This window comes from Gadus macrocephalus, chromosome 12 (assembly GCF_031168955.1).
Source record: "Gadus macrocephalus chromosome 12, ASM3116895v1".
Taxonomy (NCBI): domain Eukaryota; kingdom Metazoa; phylum Chordata; class Actinopteri; order Gadiformes; family Gadidae; genus Gadus; species Gadus macrocephalus.
Window position 1 is genome coordinate 20032665 of NC_082393.1, and position 20026 is coordinate 20052690.

Below are 20026 nucleotides of genomic sequence, written 5' to 3' on the forward strand. Positions count from 1 at the left end.
ACCTCCTCCAGGCATCAAACCTGTGGCCTTGCTGGATATCAGCCATATAAGTCATCTAGCAGACCAGCCGTTGGATTATTAAAATAGATGCTATCAGAGACAAGACACAAGGGTTGCGAGGAGGGAGTGAGACAGAGAGACAAAGAGCAAGAGCAAGAGCAAGAGCAAGAGAGAGAGAGAGAGAGAGAGAGAGAGAGCGAGAGAGAGACAAAGAGGTAGAGACAGGGAGAGAGACAAAGAGGGAGACAGAGAGAGAGAGACAGAAAGAGACAGAGAGAAAGAGAGAGAGATAGAGACATAGACACAGAGAGAGACAGAGACAGACAAAGAGCGAGAGAGAAAGAGAGGGCGAGATAGAGAGACAGAGACAGAGACAAAGAGAGAGATAAAGAGAGAGAGGGAGGAAGAGAGGGAGAGAACAGCAGAAAGCCAAAGTCAGAGACGTTTAAAATAATAAAAATTGAGCTATGTATCCCATCTGTCTCATGGGCCCTGGTCAGCCACAGCAGAAATCCCCTGTTTTCCCGCTCGTGTGAGCATTCCTAAATCATTCCTTGGGCCGCGTGTGCTGCTGTCGGGGGCCCCTGAAGACGAGACGCTAACGTAAACATTCAGACGCTGAGGGCCACACACACACACACACACACACGCGCCCTCTCCGTGCTTCCCTGTGGCCCCCGCTTTCGTCACTGACTGACCTGTGAGTGAGAGGCAGGTCATAATTGCTGGCAGCAAAGAGCGTCAGTGTGAGTGTGTGTGTGTGTTTGACTTAACATCGTGCCTCTTACTCACTCACTTTCCCCTCTGTCAGCGTCTCTGAGGATTTCTCCTGCCTAGCCAGCTTTTCATACACTTCTGACTACATATATATGACAGATTTATAGGTTAAAGGCCGGGTTTTCTTTGTCGCACATTTTTCTGACGTTAAAGAGGGCTTTCTGTGAAGTCCAATATTAAATTAAAGCTCATTAAAACCAGCATCCCAGGCCAAAAATAGCCTTTCAATTATACCAGAAAACCCACTAGATACATTCACACATTCTTTCTCGCAAAACCACTGCTAAAAGAAACTAATCTAATATGAGACTTCTCCCCAGCAGAGTATTGGATTTAACGGAGTAGGATCATGATCAAGTCCCTTTGAGAGCAATAACCATACATCTTCAGAGACCATGGGTGAACATGACTCTTATAGGGTGACTTTCACATGGTGGGAACAACAAAGGATTGTGGGTCAGATGTTAACAAAACAATGGTGACGGTAGTGATCGTCGTAGAGAGTTGGCAAGGCTATCCCTAGACGATACATGGCACTGATGTATGGGTTAGGAAATGCATTAAAAAAACTGCATTTGGTAGTTCCTATTTCCTGAGGAAAGGTTATGTGTTCCTATTATAAAACACGGCTGATGAAAAGCTGATGCTTCTCAACGTGGAAGAATGTATCATTTGTATTCTGTTTAGTTTCTGTGCCCATTTGTGGAGGGGTTCTAAAAATTGCTGTACAGGTGGACAAGCTCACACAGGCGTCCATCTTGAATAAGCAACAACAGCAGGAGAGAAGGAAGTAGAAACAGCATGCGTAACGTCATCTGAAAACTTCCACACACGTGCACATACACACACACATACAGCAATTCAATCCCTGACATAAAATCTTGAACATGGCTTAATGAGACCTCTTTGTTCATAGTTGGAAACAATTATTTTTGAGTCACTGTAGCTTGGTACAAAGCTAATTACACGGAACAGTTCGACAGGAAGGCCTTACTTGGTCCAACAAGTGGACTTCATTAAAACAAGAGAGAGAGAGAGGGCAAGCGATCTAAGAAGAGAATCCAGCCGAAACCGGGAACTGGCTCACAACCTTTCCCTACACTTTGATTTTCTCAACTTTGAGTCACAGATGGTTTGACGATTTAGAACTATTCAAGTCGTTTTGATTACACTAAGGACCGAATCCAAATAGTTTTACCATTTGGTTTTATATCGCTGGATTAAGAATTCAAAGGGAGAGTATAAATATTCCACTGTTTAACATCCAATCTATTTCAACTGAATCCACAACCTCGACACAGCTTGACGTCAGGACCGTGTATCAACATGTGTGACCTTTGACCCCCCACCCCCACCTGCTGTCTGACCTCCGGCGAGCAGACACAATAGGCCGGTGAGGCAGAACCGCCCTTGCTGCTTTCCCGTGTCAGAGAGAAACAGCCGGCAGCTTCATGAGTGTGAGTGTGTCCTTGTCCACAGAAAAAATATCTTCCTCTTCTGCAGGACACAGAGAGCGACTGACCAGGCAAAAAACACAAAGAACACCGCTTGACAGAGATCAAGGATGACTTAGTGTGTGTTTGCAATGTCTGTGTATAGCGCGTGTGTGTGTGTGTGTGTGTGTGTGTGTGTGTGTGTGTGTGTGTGTGTGTGTGTGTGTGTGTGTGTGTGTGTGTGTGTGTGTGTGTGTGTGTGTGTGTTTGTGTTTGATGTGTATGCGTGACAGCCGACCAGTAGCTGAACCAAGAACAATGCACTTGCCTGCGCGTTTCCTTCCTGCCAATCAGAGGTACAGAAAGATTGTGTGCTTGGAGAATCGGAAGGGGTTGGGAAGGAGACGGGAGGAGGGGTTGCTAATGATAAAACAGCTCATAAGAGACAGATGACCCAGGCAAACGAAGGAGTCTTTGATGATGTTTGATACCAAAGAATGAAGCAATGATGGACAGGAGTTGATCACATACTACTCCCTCACATTACCGTGCTGTGTGAATGTGTGTCTGTGTGCGTGTGTGTGCGTGTGTGTGTTTGTGTATGTGTGTGCCTGTGTGTGTTTGTCTGCTGCGTGCGTGTGCTTGTGGGTGTGTTTGTGTGTGTGTGGGTGTGTGTGCTCCTGTGTGCGTGTATTTCATAAAGTCAACAATACATTGCGCGTGTTTTGCTTTTGTGGGATAATTTTTGTTTTGGTTAGTTTATGCATTTAAGGAAACAAGTGCATGCATGCGTGTGTACGTGTGTGTGCATGCGTGCGTGTGTGTGTGTGTGTGTGCCCATACCTCCATTCTGGGTGATGTACCTGACCCAGGGAAGGGCCTGGTAGCCGCTCTTCTCAATGATCTTGAGGTAGCGAACCTGTGAAGAGAGAGCACGGCAGCCCAGCATTAACATGTGGCTCAAACACATCTTCCCTCTATTTCTACAGGGAGGTCTACTCTGCTACGTTTTCTAACACTGGCACCAGCCCAATCAGGCAGATACTGACCTGTTATGTCATAATTAGGCTTGACAAATCACTGATTAATGGAACGATCAGATGTTTTCACAGCACGGTTCTTACCTCTTATGAATGATAAATATGAGGAGGTGGATTTATTTTGGGAGTTTATGGGAGAGCAGTGTGTTGAAAGAGAGAGGGAACGACATGGATCATTGTTAAGCCTATTATATTCTATAACCCATCTGTATTATTATTGTATTATATGATTAAGATTATTATTAGTCATCTAGGTAGAAGAGAAACGAGGCATAAACAGATGTGAAAAGGCAGAAAGTGGGACTTGAGACTTTGCAAAAGAGATCTTTTCGCAGATTAAGAACCTTTTTGTGACGGGGACATCGTCCAGTTACACCAAAGACAATAAAAGACGACACTGATAGGGGCTGATGTGACGCACGAACACCGAAGAGCGGGGACATTTCATTTGGAAATCTGTTCCATATGGAGGTCACGATGATTTCTGCTGACAGGTTGTTGTTTTCATTCTATAATGCTGGGAGTTTTGGGGCGGGGGGGGCATTCCGCTAGATGTAATGCAGTCTGCAGCGAGATGGGGAGCACCGATGATGACGACACAGGGCAGACCTTACTGTTTGACTATTAGGGACTACTCTTACCGCCATATTTGCAATCACAACATTACAATCACACCTTATGGACGGCGGCGTCATTGGTGAATTCATTGTTGTAAACGTGGTTTCAGAAAAAAAAAAATTGGCTGTCACTCATCGAAAGTGTGAATTTTAGCTTCCTCGTGTTTCAGTGGCTCTTTGAGCACATAGATCCCTAGACATTCCAGGCTGTACAAAGTCTCCTGCATGTCAAAGAACAAGATTGAGCAGCGTATTAGAGTCTGATCCATATCAGGAAGATGAGGTTAAATTTTGTTATTGTTGATTACCATAACTCCGGAGAAGGTGACACCAATATCACAGGTCTCAGAGCAAGAGGGAAGTTACTGCAGTTTATAGAGGGTTTCCCAGGAGGACAACGTTTGTCTTTTTATGGGATTATTTACAAATTAAAATATTGGAGACAGCGAGTTTTCCTGGAATGGTTGCATGATACCTGGAAATCTTGTGTGTGAGGAAGGTCCTGTGCATTGGTGGGTGTGTACGTGCGTGTATATGGACATGCAACTAAGTCAAGCATTGGCTGACATGACAAAGTAAATAGGGGGCCTGGACTCAACGGTACTCGTGGAGCAAACACAAGAACTGTCATCCAGACTTGTCACAAAGCAGGGCTCACTTGCTAACTCTGAGTATTTAAATCGCTGTATGTAAATCCTTCAGCGACTTCGCAACAGAGAGCTTGTCAGTCATGCGTTTGTGTGTGTGTGTGTGTCCATAATGAGTGACTACGCTATCTGTTGTAAGTTAGCAAGACACCTCAGAGAGTTCTGCTCATCACTCAACCGTCCTGGTCGAGCCAGAGAGTCTGAGAGTCTATGTCTACGCGGCTAATGGCTGTCAATGCGACACACATTAAAGATTTATGCATATGCACACAAAAAAGGCCCGTTCACACACAATGTATCTGCAAGTAGAAGGAACAATAAGTAGAGACAAAACAATACAGGAAAGGCACACGCAAATACCAAGACAGACGCACCCACACACACACACACACACACACACACGCACACACACACAAACACACACACAAACACGCACACACATGCACACACACACAATAGCGCCCATGGAGGCGAAGGTCTTGTGAAGACAAGACATTCAGCTCATAGTAACCAAACAGAGCTATCCCCATCCTCAAGGCTTTGATGTAGCCTCCTCTCTGCTAGACACACACACACACACACACACACACACACACACACACACACACACACACACACACACACACACACACACACACACACACACACACACACACACACACACACACACACAATAAATTCCAATAACATCTGCTTAAGTTTAACCCCATATCACAAGGATGTGTTTAATGATCTGGCTTTACAGACAGAACCTTAAATGCAGGGAACTCCAACCAATGTTTAACAGGTATCAATCAACATTTAACATTAGTGTGTGTGGGGGGGGGGAGTCGTAAAAATCAACAACAACTTTGAAGCGTGCCTTTGAAAAGGAGCTTTACTCTTCCCTCCTATTAACAGCCACCGCACAATTGAGAGGCGGGATGTTCGATAGCGTGAATAGCAGACCAAAAGAAAGCCGTGCTCACTTCTAAGACATACAAAAAGGCATGAAGGGTATTGTTGCATGGAGCCTCAAGTAACCCCCGTGGCTCTTCCACCTGGGGGGCTCATACTCCCCCTCCGACTACTGGTTGTAAGACAGCAGGACCATCCGCGCTCTCGTGCCCGCAGGGGGAAACGTGAACTTAAAGCGTGCCATTGCTTGTAAACGTACCCATTGTGGTTTGCTTTTGCTCTTTGACGGGGCTGCAGGGGGGGGGGGGTGCAAATGGGAACAATTACCCCCTTTCAGTGGATAAAGAGCTACGAAGGCTCAGCGAACGGAGGGATGGATGGATGAACGGATGGATAGATAGACGGATGGATGAGTTTTGATGTGGCTTTAAACGTACCATCAGCAGGCAATAAAAACAAGCACACATAATCAGGCATAATCACAAACACACATGCCAACATAGATAATCAGGCCCATGTGCACACACACACACACAGAGCCCAGTGGTAAAAGGGTTCTCCGGCTGGGTCTGATTTAAGGGGGGTGGGGTTGGGGGGTTTAATGCACATCTGCCCTTGCTTGTGGCAATCAGCGTCTGTGAGTGTGTGCGTGTGTGTCTGTGTGTGTCAGTGCATCTGTGTTCGTGTGTGTGTGTGTGTGTCAGTGCATCTGTATGTGTGTGTGTGTGTGTGTGTGTGTGTGTGTGTGTGTGTGTGTGTGTGTGTGTGTGTGTGTGTGTGTGTGTGTGTGTGTATGTGTATGTGTGTCTGACAATGGTATATATGTGTGTGTGTGTGTGTGTGTGTGTGTGTGTGTGTGTGTGTTTGTGTGTCAGTGCATCTTTAAGTGCCTGTAAGCCTCCCCACAATCAGCATACGTTTCTGTCCTTTTAAGCCTTGATGGCACTTTTATTCAACATAAAGAATACTACACTGTTGCCACAATGTGTGTGTGTGTGTTTGTGTGTGTGTGTAATGTGTTTGTTTGTGTGCGTATGTGTTTGAGTTGTATAATTGACTAACTCCCGCTGTGGTTGCTCCATTCTGAGGGATACAGGTTCTGTTCCGTGTGGGTGCGCGGTTGTGCTTGTGTGCCTGTGTGTGTGTGTGGGGGGTGGTCGTATGGTGAAGATGAGTTGAGGCCCCCTTGGCAGTGGTGGAGGGAGGAGGAAGGGGGGGGAGGTCATACATCTAGAGCTAAGGAAATGTGACCCGGCTGCTAGACTGTTAAAGGGTACAGATGCAGAGCCCGGACAGACACAGGAGACAGATGAAGGGCAGAAATGGACTTACAGCAATAAGAATCTGCGCTCACACACACAAATATATGCACTTACACAAACGCTAACGCAAAGGCAGTCAGACACACAAATATATGCACTTACACAAACGCTAACGCAAAGGCAGTCAGACACACAAATATATGTACACACACACACACACACCGATCTATGCACATCCACACACACAAAGACACACATATCCACACACACACACTGAAATACGCGCGTGCACACACACACACACACACAGACACGAACACACACACACACTGACCCTAGCACACACCAAAAGACCCTCAGCCTGCTAGCCACATAGTTAAATGGCGTGCTCCCCTCTAATAAGTACAGCCTGTCAGGATGCCCCCTCACTCACCAAGCTGCTACCAGGTCCCTGCAGCACGTGCACCCAGTGTGTGTGTGCGGGGGGATATAAGTGTAGTGTGTGTGTGTGTGTGTATATGTGTATACATGTCTGTGTGTCGTGTGTGTGTGTTGTTGCGGTCTGTATTTACGGATTCAACCATGGGGGTCTCAGTGCAAGTCGTATTTAGTCAATGTGTACGTCTCTGTGGTCAAATTGTGTGTGTGTGTGTGTGTGTGTGTGTGTGTGTGTGTGTGTGTGTGTGTGTGCGAGAGAGAGAGAGAGAGAGAGAGAGAGAGAGAGAGAGAGAGAGAGAGAGAGAGAGAGAGAGAGAGAGAGAGAGAGAGAGAGAGAGAGAGAGAGAGAGAGAGAGAGAGAGAGAGAGAGAGAGAGGTAAAAACACAGTGTGGTTCTGGAAGGGGCCTTGAGGGAGGGTTGGGTGGTGGGGGGGGTCTTGCCTCAGGCCACATAATAGCTCCCCGCTCCTCGCTAGCTCCCTGTAATAGCAGAGCCACAAGTGGAGCAGCTAACGCTAGTGTCTTTAATGATGTATCCATTGATGGTTTCGGTGGAGCTATTCTGGGCCGGCTGTGGCTCTGCGGCTACCCCCGCCACCCGACTCCTCTTGTCTCCTGCCTAAACAAGGTGCCATTACCCCAGGGTTGAGCCAAAGCGAGTGAGTGAACGTGGCCCCTGTTAGAAGTGGATATCCTGGGTTTGGCAAACAGCGCTCAATGATGGAAACCGATTGGTTAATTGAAGGACGCAGATTGGACCTGCTGGTTTAAGCCTCTTGTGGAGGGTCTAACTCAGGAGAGCTCTGCAATGTATTTTTAACTAAAACGCAGAAGATCAAGACAATGGTTGTCTTGTTTTCATTTGTCCCAGTCCAGAGGTGAAAACTGTGTGTAGAGTGGAGGAAAGGGGAGATGTCAGCCACGGAGCTTAGTCCGAGTTCAACGTTTTGTGCGCCTGGTTCGGTGCTCCCAGCCAACACAGCTGCTAACGTCTAACCTTGCAAACCGATATGCCTGTTTCTCAGCAGTGATGTCATACTCAATCCCACTCAGGCACACTTGGGACCAGAACTGGGACCCAGCGATTCCCCAAGTGAAAGGGAAAGTCACGTTCCGTCCCCCCTGGCCTACAGATCGACAAGTTTATCACGGCCTGGCCTGGTTGAATGCTCACCAGTAAAATTATAGGTCCTTTTTCTTTACGAGTTATCTGGAAATCCTGAGCCTTGAGGATAAAACCTAGAATCAGGAAGTAATTCGAAATGGCAGGTGTTGTCTCAAAATGAAATCACAAACATGCCGCATGGCCTGCAATTCATTTGTGGTGCTTTTTATGTGTCACTGTGCTCCGAAACGATCTCTGATAGAACAATACAAATACATCAATATCCACATTTAGTTAAGCCTTGTGGCCTTTATAACTGCTTGGAAGCAGCTGCTTGGTTGTCAACAGTAACATCTGCTGTTGTGTAATCCATATGAGCGGTCGCACAGGTACGCTGTCACAAGGGGCCAGGCCACTTCAAGAGGCCCTGTTGTCCGGCAGACGCAGTTTAGTGACTCAATGCACAGCCAATTCAGGTGTAGCGTGCACAGCATTAAAGGCTGCTGCCTGACAATCCCATACAGTCCCCTGTTGAGCCTGTACCAGAGTTAATTTCAATCTGATACTTAACAGTATCTGATACTTAGGCCTTCACAGTGTATATGTGGATACCTATTGATACCTATTGTTATTTTGCATTTCTTTCAGTTCATGCACGGAAACACCATAATCATTATACCCTTATTTATAATAGCGCAGTGCCAGTTCAAAATGTGCTAGTTCAAATCGTGCCCGTTGGAACATGCCCGTATGGAACGGGCCGAGCATTTGGAAAAGGTCGAAGGCTGGGCCTTCTGTGTTTCTGCTTGCAACTTTCTCAATAAATACATTTTATGGGCCTTCGGCAATACATCGGCCAAATGTGAAGATGATCGACTGAATGGTTGTCAAGAATATCAAAAGGACAGACAGACAGACAGATAGACATACAGGGACACCGCTAATTAAGTAAGATGATAGCATATTAACACGGCAAGTCAGAAACTGCTCACAAAACCACACAATTGGCCTCAAGGACTTGGTAATGACTCTTTGGCATTTTCATACATTTCAAACTGTAGTAAATGCACAAGTTGTAAATCAATGATTTGTTATGTGACCTGATAAAAGAAAAATTGGTGATGAAAGACATGCATGTAATTGCTGCTGATCTTTGGGTTTGTGCAGGAGTACAGGGAAAACAATCTGAGCTGCTGCATTGGAGACCACAGTTGGAAGAAAGAAAACCTGGCCCTGCCTGAGCACTCCAACTCTGTATTTATGTGTTTGACAGCAGCGCCCCCTTGTGTCAGCAAAATCCAACTACTGCATGCTGTTGAGGCCATCGCAATATGGATACACTCCCCCAACTCACCCTCTATTATCACAAGTGGTCAGTAACACACTTTGAAGTAACAAGAATATATCTATCTTAAATATGGAATAATGGGAAAATTTGTTCTATTGTCTTTTATTGTGGAGAAAATACAATTGTGTTCCTTTGAAAGATTATACAGTAGTGCTGTCAAGCGATTAAAATATTTAATCGCGATTACGGAAATCGCATTAATGTCATAGTTAACTCGCGATTAATCGCACATTTGTTTCTATTCTAAATATCCCTTGATTTCGTGCTGCTAGCCTTTTAGTGAGATCAGAGAGTGTTGAGAAGGACAGTAATAAAATATATTTGGTAAGATGGATATAAGAAGAGAGACCCGCAGTGAATTCAACCCGGTCCACTTGACATCGGGTAAGTGCATGACAGTGGTAGGCCTACCGTAAAATTTAAATAGCCGAGGCTTTTATTTGTTTCAATCACAACTTTCGGACAAAACTCTTGCTCAGCAAAGATGGGAAATACTATAACATTTATTATTTAAAGCAGTATGAATATTCCTACCGTACGTAGGCCTATACACATTACCAGGCTATCGAATAACGCCTATACACTAGGGTTGTGTGTGTGTGTTTGTGTGTAACAGAGTTACACACAAACACACACACTTTTAAGGAGTTTTTCACGCGGCCTGCTTGTTGTTTTGCTTCCATGTGTAGCTAGATCCAGTATGGTGTTGTAGTTTTTCTAATGTGACTAGTTGTTGCTAGACAGCAGGTGAAAAAACGACAACATTTGCCAAGCCGAAAGAGCCTTAATCGCTCGATAAAAAAATTAACGCTGTTAAAATTGGTTTGTGTTAACGCCGTTAATAATGCGTTAACCTGACAGCACTTCACTAAATTCAAATTGTACGTGTAACAGGAATGATTTTTTAGGAAGAAAGCATATTGGTGGGCTTGAGTCTTCCCATTAAAAGGAAACCCAAACACCCTTGTTTGACCGAGTTTAACTCATAGAGGGCATTTGACTCCATATTCACAAATCTTATTTTACATCTTTTAACTTTGTGCATTCAAGTCATAATCGGGATTTGGACCGAGATCAAGCTATAGCACTACTCTGTACACTACATCACTAAGAAATATGTTGGTTTAGGGTTGGGTTTTCCTTCAAGCAACATGTTTGCCAAGATCAGCTTCCTCGAGGTGTGTAGGGTGTAGGTGCGTTACCTGGATACCAGAGGTGGTGAAGTAGGGGATCTCAAACTTGACACTGATGGGGGGCTTCCCTTCCTTGTCCTCAGCCTCTACACTGGGCAGGCCAAAGTGGGCTCTCATCAGGTACTCCTTACCACCCTGTTGCATTGAAACCATAAAATAATTAATTCAAATTGAATAAATAAACACTTGAAAATCGTCCACATGCTCTTATCTCTTTACGCAAGTAACTGCCTAAATATTTAATCTAGGGATGTGATATCAAATAGAACTCTAATTTGACTCATATAAAGAACAGTTTTGTACATTTACAACTACATCAGAAAAATACTAGCTACCCACCACTCCTCTTACATTAAAATTAAAGTGAATAGGCAGACATCATGTTTGTCCTATACCCATGTGGTTAACACAGTCCATGGCAGGTCCTTTCCACAGCTTTATCTGCTGTCATTTAAGACCCTCGATAGAGGAACCGACCCTCGTTTCACGTCACTGCGTCATCCGGTCCTATTGAGCCCAGACGTACCGGGAAGGACTTGATGGACCAGATGATCTCGCTGTTCTCTGGGATCCACTTGACGCTGCCCACGGTGGTCTTGAACTTGGGTGAGTCGGCGTCCGTGGGCACTGGGATGTGGATCTCCACGTTGTTGGCGGTGGAGCGCCTCTTGAACTGGCTCTTGGCCTGTCCAGGTGGACCAAACAGGTGAGGGCCAGGGAGAAAGTGAAGAGCAAATACATTGGAAGATAGGCTTTCTATTAGGAAAACAAGTTGTTCTCATCCTGAAGCTGTAGATGTGTGTAGCTGCAAACAGATGCCTCGGCTGATTAAGGTGTGATCTCAGAAACTATTTTTGTATTGGATTTGCGCCATACCGGTCAAAGCAAATGTATCATGTGCTCATGTTTCCCAAAAGGGATAGATATTTCATGCAAAACAAATTGTAGTTGTATGTTAAGGTATAGATCATATAGATTGTTCAAAAGTTGATCACACAGTTGAAGATGGCTCAACTGTGTGAAGTTTATTATCTATCTATCTTTCTACAGTATATATATGTGTTCTTTTCCTTTACGGCTTCCTCTATGGCAGGGATGGGCAACTGGCGGCCCGCGGGCCGCATGCGGCCCGCCTCCTCACTCAGTGCGGCCCGCATCCTCACTCAGTCAGGCCCGCACATAATAAAAAAAAAAGAAAAAAAAAAGAATAATAATAATTGATCGAGTTACAGAAAACTCGGTCAAGAAAGATGAGAAGAATTCATAGAATTCGAAGGCAAACCCATGCGTCTAGTTTGCTTAGAAGCGATATCAGTCATTAAAGATATCCACTTAAGTCGCCACTACAACTACTACAACTGCTTGTTGGGTTTGAGTTCATTGAGTTGTTGCACTTAATGTTGGGCCACTGTTTTTCAGTTTTTTGACTTCATTGAATGATGATGTATGTGAGCCCTTTGCACTGATAAAAATACTGACCATTCATGTGGCTGTTTGAGCATGGAAAACATGAAATGAATGTATGTTGGTTCAATTAACATACCGTACATAGGTTATGATTCTGGATGATTTTTTAGGTAGTGGCCATCCCCAAAATGCACCAGAATACAGGAAATCATATCTACCAAATTCAAAATTGTGTAGCTTCTCTCAGCTCACGTTTAGTTGAAGTGTGCAGTCATGTGGCCCTCCGATGGTTATGATGAAAAATGTGGCCCTCTTTATCATGAAAGTTGCCCATCCCTGCTCTATGGCTAGAAAATTTGGAATCGTTTTTCATAGAATTGAGTGGTACAAAGGCAAAGACGGACAAAGAGACAGATGGTAACCGGAGGAGCAGAGTGAATGAGAGATGAGAGAAAGACAGGCGGTAAAAGGGAGAGCCGACCCCAGATACTCCTGCCGTGACGTGGTACAACTCACGGTCTTCAGTGCGCACAGGGAAAAGCATGACGGCTCACCTTGATCATATACTCAATTCTGCTGTGCGAGTGCTTTTCTATCACAGACTCAATCCAGATCAGTGGCTTGACCTGGAAACAAAAACACTTGACACTTGAGCGACTCTGACGCTAAACCACCAGATCACATAACCGCCAACATGCCACAGAGAGTCGTTGAAATGGCCGTGTGTGTGTTGACATACGTGGGTGTTGAGACGGTAGGACATCAGCTCAAACTCCCCGTCGGGGGGGATGAAGGAGATGGTGCGGTCATTCTCGAAGCGCGACAGACGGACACACTGGTGGAACTTGACGTCTTCCAGCTCCACAGATTTACTCTTCCCACCTGGAGGAAGAGGGAAAGAGTCAGGAAGTCGTAGTCAGAAGGGAGCGAGAGAGAATGGAGCGATCGGTGGAGAGAGTGGGGAAGAAGCAAGACAATAAGAAATGCATACAAAGTTAAAAGAGAGTAAGGTTTAAGTGGGGGGGACAGAGTAATAAAGGTACAGTACAATATATAACCCATATTCTAAATTTCTGAGGGGAAATTAATGATTTGAGGTAGCCAAACAGGGAGCATTTCCTTTAATCTTATCTACACAAATACATTGAGGCTAGTTCAAGACACTCTCATTGTGTATCAGATCAGCAACTCACTATCGCCCACTATTGGAGGCTGTGCTACATAGCAGTCACTCACGTCCAGTGTTTTCAAACAGGACCTTGTCGTTGAGGCCCAGCCGGAGCTCTGGCATGCCGGACAGAAACACGCGCATCTTGATGGAGCCCACGATCTCGCTGCGCAGCACGTTGCCGTTGGCACTCACCTATGCGGAAGACAACAGGTTGTGTGGAGCATGTGTATCAGCCCTGTGTCTCCTACACATGTAGCCACATGCTCTCTAGAGTGGCGCTATATTCAGCTAGAGGCAATTTCACCCATTTTCTTTTGTAATGACTGATTATTATCACACAGCTGTTACAGACTGACAGACATTACAAAAAAGGGCTGGCTTAGTCTTCCTATGCTAAAATGAGGATCAGGCTTATTAAAATGTTATGCCCTTTTGTTTTACTGATATTATTATCTGTTCAGTTCCTGTCATAGCCACTATAACATGGTATACGGAAATTGTACTCTCTGAGTTCTGACGTTGCTCTTCCTGTCACCACACAACAGTGAAAAGTTATATGCTTTTATTATACAATTTTTAGAGGCGTATCGCAGGACTAACACACCAGACCAACGCACACAGCACATTTGCAGACCCATAGTTAGTGTCATGGGTTTGTCCTATGATGACCCCATCAGTAAAAAGGGAGACAAAATGAGGAGATTTGCTCTTACCAGCAGGTTTACTGATTCAATGACGTCCAGGAACACTTCATTCTTCCTGTATTTAATCCCTTCGGAGCGCCAGGATACAGCGTTGGTGACGGTGGCGGGGGGCCGGGGCCCTCCCGTCTCTAGCTTGTGGCCCTCCTGTGTAATGTATCTAAATAGATGCAGAGAAACACTCAAACGTTATATCGCCAACGTTTTATCATCAACATGTCATTCTCAAGTGTGTTCCTTAATTTCCAATCCGAGATCAATTGAGTACTTTCTTATCTTAGACTGAATATTATCAACATGCATGTTTCAGGATAAAATACATTTTGCTTGGAAGACTTATGTATAGATTTTGCTTTCGTTCAATGTAGATGTTTCCGCAATGATTATAGCATCAGAGAATACATCAAATGATGTGATACCATTCTGACGGAACAGAATGACAACCAAAAAAATAAAGATTTTTTTTAGACTCAGAAAATTCAAAATTCATGCAGGTAGATAATAAATGTCGGGATGTCTTTTTCATCGTACTCTTGCAGAATCTTGCTGTCTGTGGTTTGAGGGTAACCAAAGTCCATGAGCTCGTCCATGAGCTCATAAATGATAACAAAGTTGTCTCGGATGCTCTCCTCCTCCAACTCCTTGAAGTACTCTGAGAACACCTTTGGGTGAGTACAAGAAATGTGATGAGGGCCAGACATTAAAAGACAAATACAGATCTAGGTGAATAAAACATTGTAGCCATTTCAACTGGCTTCCTTAAAACATCTGTTACCAATATAATTTTGTCAAAAGGACAATGGAAATAGCACTCCGTCTTTGTGATAACGGCACTTGTATGGTGATTCGCTTTATTTTGTCCACAAACTCTGTGTGTGCTTTACGTCAGGGCTCTTTGGAAGAATCTGTCGTTTTGACAAAATATATTGGTAACAGAGAGTTACCAACAGTTATAGTGAAACCAGGAGAGATGGTTACGATGGTTCAATTACCCAGATCGGTATTAATTACAGTTATTATTGCTGCCTTCAAATGCTGTTAAAAGAGATGTTTTTCTTACTTGGAAAGCAATATCATTTGGTAAGCCCTTAAGCCCTGTTTCTATTGCTCATATTTGGCTTTATTATTTAAACCGATCCAGATGAATAAAACTTTATTATGAACGTTATGTGTTATTATGTAATGGCAAGTTAACCAGAAGTATTTATTAAGATTGACTTAATGACCGTTTCTACCCACTTTCTGTTGTCGTTCTGCATACAAGTTCATATCCCCGTGTTGTCTTGTTGCTAATGGAAGCTATAATCCATAGTCATAGTTTATTTGTGGTGTAGTAAAGGCTTACCTGGATGAGTTTATAGAGGAAAGAGAAGACCAAGGACACACAGGAGTTCTTCTTAGAGGTTGCAACAACTGAACACACACTGGGTTAAGGGCATACGCGTTTGATATGGATAGGCTGGACAATCCATATCAAATATCAATGATGCCAGAAAGTCTTCCTCCCTCTCCTCAGAAACAAGGGAATAAATTATCTTCTTCATAAAAGAAAAGGTACTTCGGGTGCTATATAAAGGGAAAGTAAGACATTATCATCACTTTATTGTACGTGTTTTACCGAACATAAATAAACATTCAGAAAACAGATTTCAGAAAATGTCATCAAACTTGCAAAAAAAATATTGAAATATTAAAACTGAATGGTTTCAACACTATGTGTGTTATTGTGTGTATGATACTAGTTGTCAAATGTAATGTAAATTAATGTCTGATACTGAATCACCTGATTCCACAATGTGTCTTTATATCTAGCCCCATTAGGACTTTCAAATTTACTTTTTTCTATAATTAATGTATTAACTTACTATCAGGGTAAAAGGGACATTTAGGTGTACTCCACATAATTAAAAAATGTCTCTGCTAAGATATTCAGCAGATAATGATCGCTGAGAAGCAATCCAACATGCTACAGGACGGACGGTAGCATGCAGAATATGGTGTAAAGGATACGGTAAAGGTTGTTGTGTTTGATCCACATGAATCGCACTGCGCCGTGAGCAAGAATGGGGGACAGGATGCCCTCTTCTTCCTTGTCCATGAGGATGGGCATGAAGTGCTCCACCTCCGACATGTCCACATCACCCCGGTAGTTACGGCAGATCAGCACCTGGCGCACACGGGTCATCATGAACTGGGATAACGCTGTAGCTGTTATTGTAGCTACCTACTTTAAAACCACATTGACATGCAGTGATAAATATGACATCATTCTGTTAATACACTCAATCTATGCTAAAATATAGACATAATGCGTAGCATAATACTGCCACTACATTGAACGTAAACATCATGTACTGTAACGCCGGAGACACCTGGAGGTTCTGTGTGGACTATCATCACTTCAACGATGTAACCAGAAAGGACTCTTACCCCTTGCCCCGCATATATGACGCTTTGAACAAAGTCGCAGGGTCACAGTGGTTCAGCTCACTAGACCTGCGGAGCGGCTGCTAGCAGGTGGAGCTGGCACCAGATGCAAGAACCAAGATGGCTTTCCCCATCGGCCAAGGGCTCTGGCAGTTCAGGCTGATTCCCTTTTGTCTCTGCAATGCTCCCGCCACGTTCAAGAGACTTATGGAGAGGGTTCTGGCTCACATTCACAGAAAACAGTGCGTGGTCTACCTCGATGACCTTCCGGTCCATGCCAGGACTTCCAAGCCATTCGGTGTGCAGACCTGCTGCAGCGCGAGACCAGGTTCCTGGGCCATGTGGTGGGGCCAGAAGGCGTGGCTGCGGACCCTACCAAGGTGGAGGCAGTAAGGAAGTGGCCACCTCCACCGAAATGTCAGTGAGGTGCTCAGCTTCCTAGGGCTAGCCTCATGCTATCGACGCTTCGTCCGTGACTTTGCATCAATTGCCAGACCCCTACACCGTCTCACTGCCAAAGGGTTGGCCCTTCCTGACCCTGGCCTAAGCTTCATAGTGGACACTGAGGCCAGTGATGTGGGACTGGGGTCAGTCCTGTCACAGGAGGGAGCAGGGGGCGAGAGGGCGGTGGCTTACTACAGGTGCTCCTTGTCTCGCCCCGAGCACAACTACTGCATCACCCGACATGAGCTCATGGCATTGGCTGAGGCCGTACAAACACTTTCGCCCCTTCCTCTATGGCCAGCGGTTCCTTCTGCGGACGGACCATGCTTCCCTGACCTGGTTGCTCAGGTTAGAGGAGCCTGAGGGTCAGGTGGCCCCAAGCTGGGAGTCTGCACAGCAATGCAGATGCCCTGTCCCGACGCCCCTGTCTGGACTGCAGACACTGCGAACACCAACAGCAGTTGGTGTGTGGCAGTTGATAGTGCCCAAGGACTGGCACCGACGGGTGCTACATGCGGTCCACGGTTCTGTGGGGGCAGGACACTACGGGGTGGCCAAGACCCTTAACAAGCTGCGCCAGCGTTTTTACTGCCCTGGTTGCAGGAAGGACACAGAGCTTTTTGTTCACTCCTGTGAATCCTGCACAGCTAAGAAGGAGCCGACTGGACGTTGCCATGCCCCTATGCAGGTTGAATCAACCTGCTCCCCATGGAGCAGGTTGGGGTGGACATCCTGGGCCCATTTCCCCACCAAAGACGGCGGGAACAGCTACATCCTCGTGGCCATGGACTATTTCACTTAGTGGCCAGAGGCGTATGCGGTCCCCAACCAGAGTGCGGTGACAACAGCCGAGCGCCTGGTGTGTGAGATGTTCTGTCGGTTCGGGGCACTTCAGGAACTGCTCAGCGATCAGGGGCAGAACTTTGAGGCTCAATTCTTTGCTGAGGTGTGCAAACGCATTGGAGTAAGCAAGACCAGGACGACGCCCCTCTACCCCAAGAGCGACCGGCTATTGGAGAGGTTCAACCGGACGCTTGCCAAGCAACTGGCTATCATCACCTCACGACGCCAGCGAGAATGGGACCGTCACTTACCCCTTGTCCTGTGGGCTTATCGCTCAGCGGTGCAAGAGAGCACAGGGTGCACGCCAGCCACACCTATGTTCGGCAGAGAGCTGGAGACGCCTGTTGTCAGAGCCTTTGGCGTCCCCCCTGACACTGATCTCCTCAAGATACTGAGGTTCGAGTACCTTCGGGACATTCAGCAGTGTCTGGCAGAGGCCCACGAGATTGCCAGGCAGCGTCAGTAACAGGCTGGGGCATGACAAAAGCGGAGGTATGACCTCCGTTGCCAGGGCCACTCCTTCGTGCCTGGGGAGAGGGTGTGTGCCTACAATCCAACCCGGAAAAAGGGGGTCTCTCCCAAACTGACCAGCCAGTGGGTGGAGCCCTGTGAGGTGCTGGAACATGTTCGGGTGAAGATGTGTGCCGTTGGCTGGCGGTGGTGTTACACAGAGACCACTTGGCACCCTACCGCTCCCTGGCGGCTGGACTTTCCGACACACCCAGCTCGACCAGCACAGCTCCACTCACACCGACGAGTCCCCCGACTCAAACAGACAGTGGGGGGTTGGGGGATGCGACTCCACAGGCTCACAGGTGGCGGCGGCGGCCTCCCCGTCGCTATCAGGACATTGTTTTCGGCTGACGACAGGCGACGTGCTGGTGGGGGCAATGTAGCTCCGGAGCTATGTTCGTTGTATTATACCACTGCTATTGGTTGCTGATGTGTTCAAGCATGCTTTGCTTTAAGAGGTTTTAAAGTCCAACGTTAGAGGAGACGGTTAGTGATTTTGGTTAGTCAATGTCAGGTTCTTGGTTAAGTTAAGTCGAGGTGAACTCTTGAAGCGATACAATAAAGTCACTAAAAGAATATCACGCCTCTGCTTTTGACATTTGCCACAGTACTTAGTGTGTAGGCCTACCACTAGGCATGAATGTTACTTACATTAGGGCCAATTTTCCCAGAGAAACAAACCTAACACACCATTCAAAACGAGCGTTAGACAAATATATATAGACAATTATTAAAAACTTCTCAATATATTACACACGTTTTCCAATATCATGAGCAGATTGAAGATGTGCATGAGTGTCATTAACCAAACCGAACGAATCCAAATAATAATATATATATATATATATATATATATATATATATATATATATATATATATATATATATATATATATAATGCCGTATTTATTACCACAAACCAAAAGGACAACAGTGAATGATGCTGAACAGCCTAGGTTCATTGACAAGCTGTATTTCACTTGCCAGATAAGTCCAGAGACCTTCCCTTTTTTTGAGTGGATGAGTTACAGTTTAGTTCTCAGGTTGTTGTGAGGTCTTGACACATTGTCGTTTATTTTACCGTACTTATGCAATACATCCTAAAATGAAATGTTCTATGTAAATCAGTCTTGAAACGATAACGCTAGGTCTGGTCGAGATTAAATTAAACACATATCTCCTTACCTTGCCTTTCAGGTCGAGGATGTAAACTGCGCTGGCAGACATTCTGATCCACAACGAGCGTTGGTTTCGTGAATAAATGTGTTTGGTAAAATCCCGTTTTTAAAATGAAGAAATAACGGTACTGGGAGCATCCACCTACTGATAGGTGTTCCTGTGTTGGATAAGCCGGTTGTCTACGTCACGAAAAGGAAATCAAGAGGCGCTTACTTCCGGGTATGGTTCTCTCTGCGCTTCCGGAATCTCGTTTGGTACCAGAAAGAATGGTACAGCCTCCCAAACAAATTATAAATTCTGATTAATAGTGTTATAAATGATCAATAATGATACTCATTGACTTTAACACATCAATACTTATATTGCCATGTTTATTGAAACATAAGTAAAATTAACTAGATGCCTACGAGTTGTGAGTCAGGCTCAGATATTCTCCGACAAAATATGGGTTTCCATATTAAAAACCATAATTGTAATTTTCGATATCAATGCATCATATTTGCATAATTTTTTTAATGAGTTATCAAATCTTCTAGGCTTTTTATGCCTATTCATATTAATCTCATACCCTAGTATGTCCAACT

General features: G+C 45.1%; 1 protein-coding gene across 1 annotated transcript in view; it reads right to left on the reverse strand.

Annotated features, from left to right (window-relative positions):
* The window catches only part of LOC132469560 (AP-1 complex subunit mu-1), a 28217-nt gene extending 8557 nt beyond the window's left edge, over positions 1-19660 (reverse strand). Inside the window, exons 1-11 of the mRNA XM_060067553.1 lie at positions 19449-19660; positions 16047-16203; positions 15382-15449; positions 14568-14698; positions 14049-14196; positions 13401-13527; positions 12904-13046; positions 12719-12790; positions 11284-11442; positions 10767-10892; positions 3054-3129 (exon numbers count right to left, since the gene is read on the reverse strand). Coding sequence (XP_059923536.1) covers positions 3054-3129; positions 10767-10892; positions 11284-11442; positions 12719-12790; positions 12904-13046; positions 13401-13527; positions 14049-14196; positions 14568-14698; positions 15382-15449; positions 16047-16203; positions 19449-19490 — 1249 coding nt within the window. The 5' untranslated portion in view covers positions 19491-19660. The remainder of the gene's footprint in view (positions 1-3053; positions 3130-10766; positions 10893-11283; positions 11443-12718; positions 12791-12903; positions 13047-13400; positions 13528-14048; positions 14197-14567; positions 14699-15381; positions 15450-16046; positions 16204-19448) is intronic.
* Positions 19661-20026: the final 366 nt, after the last annotated feature.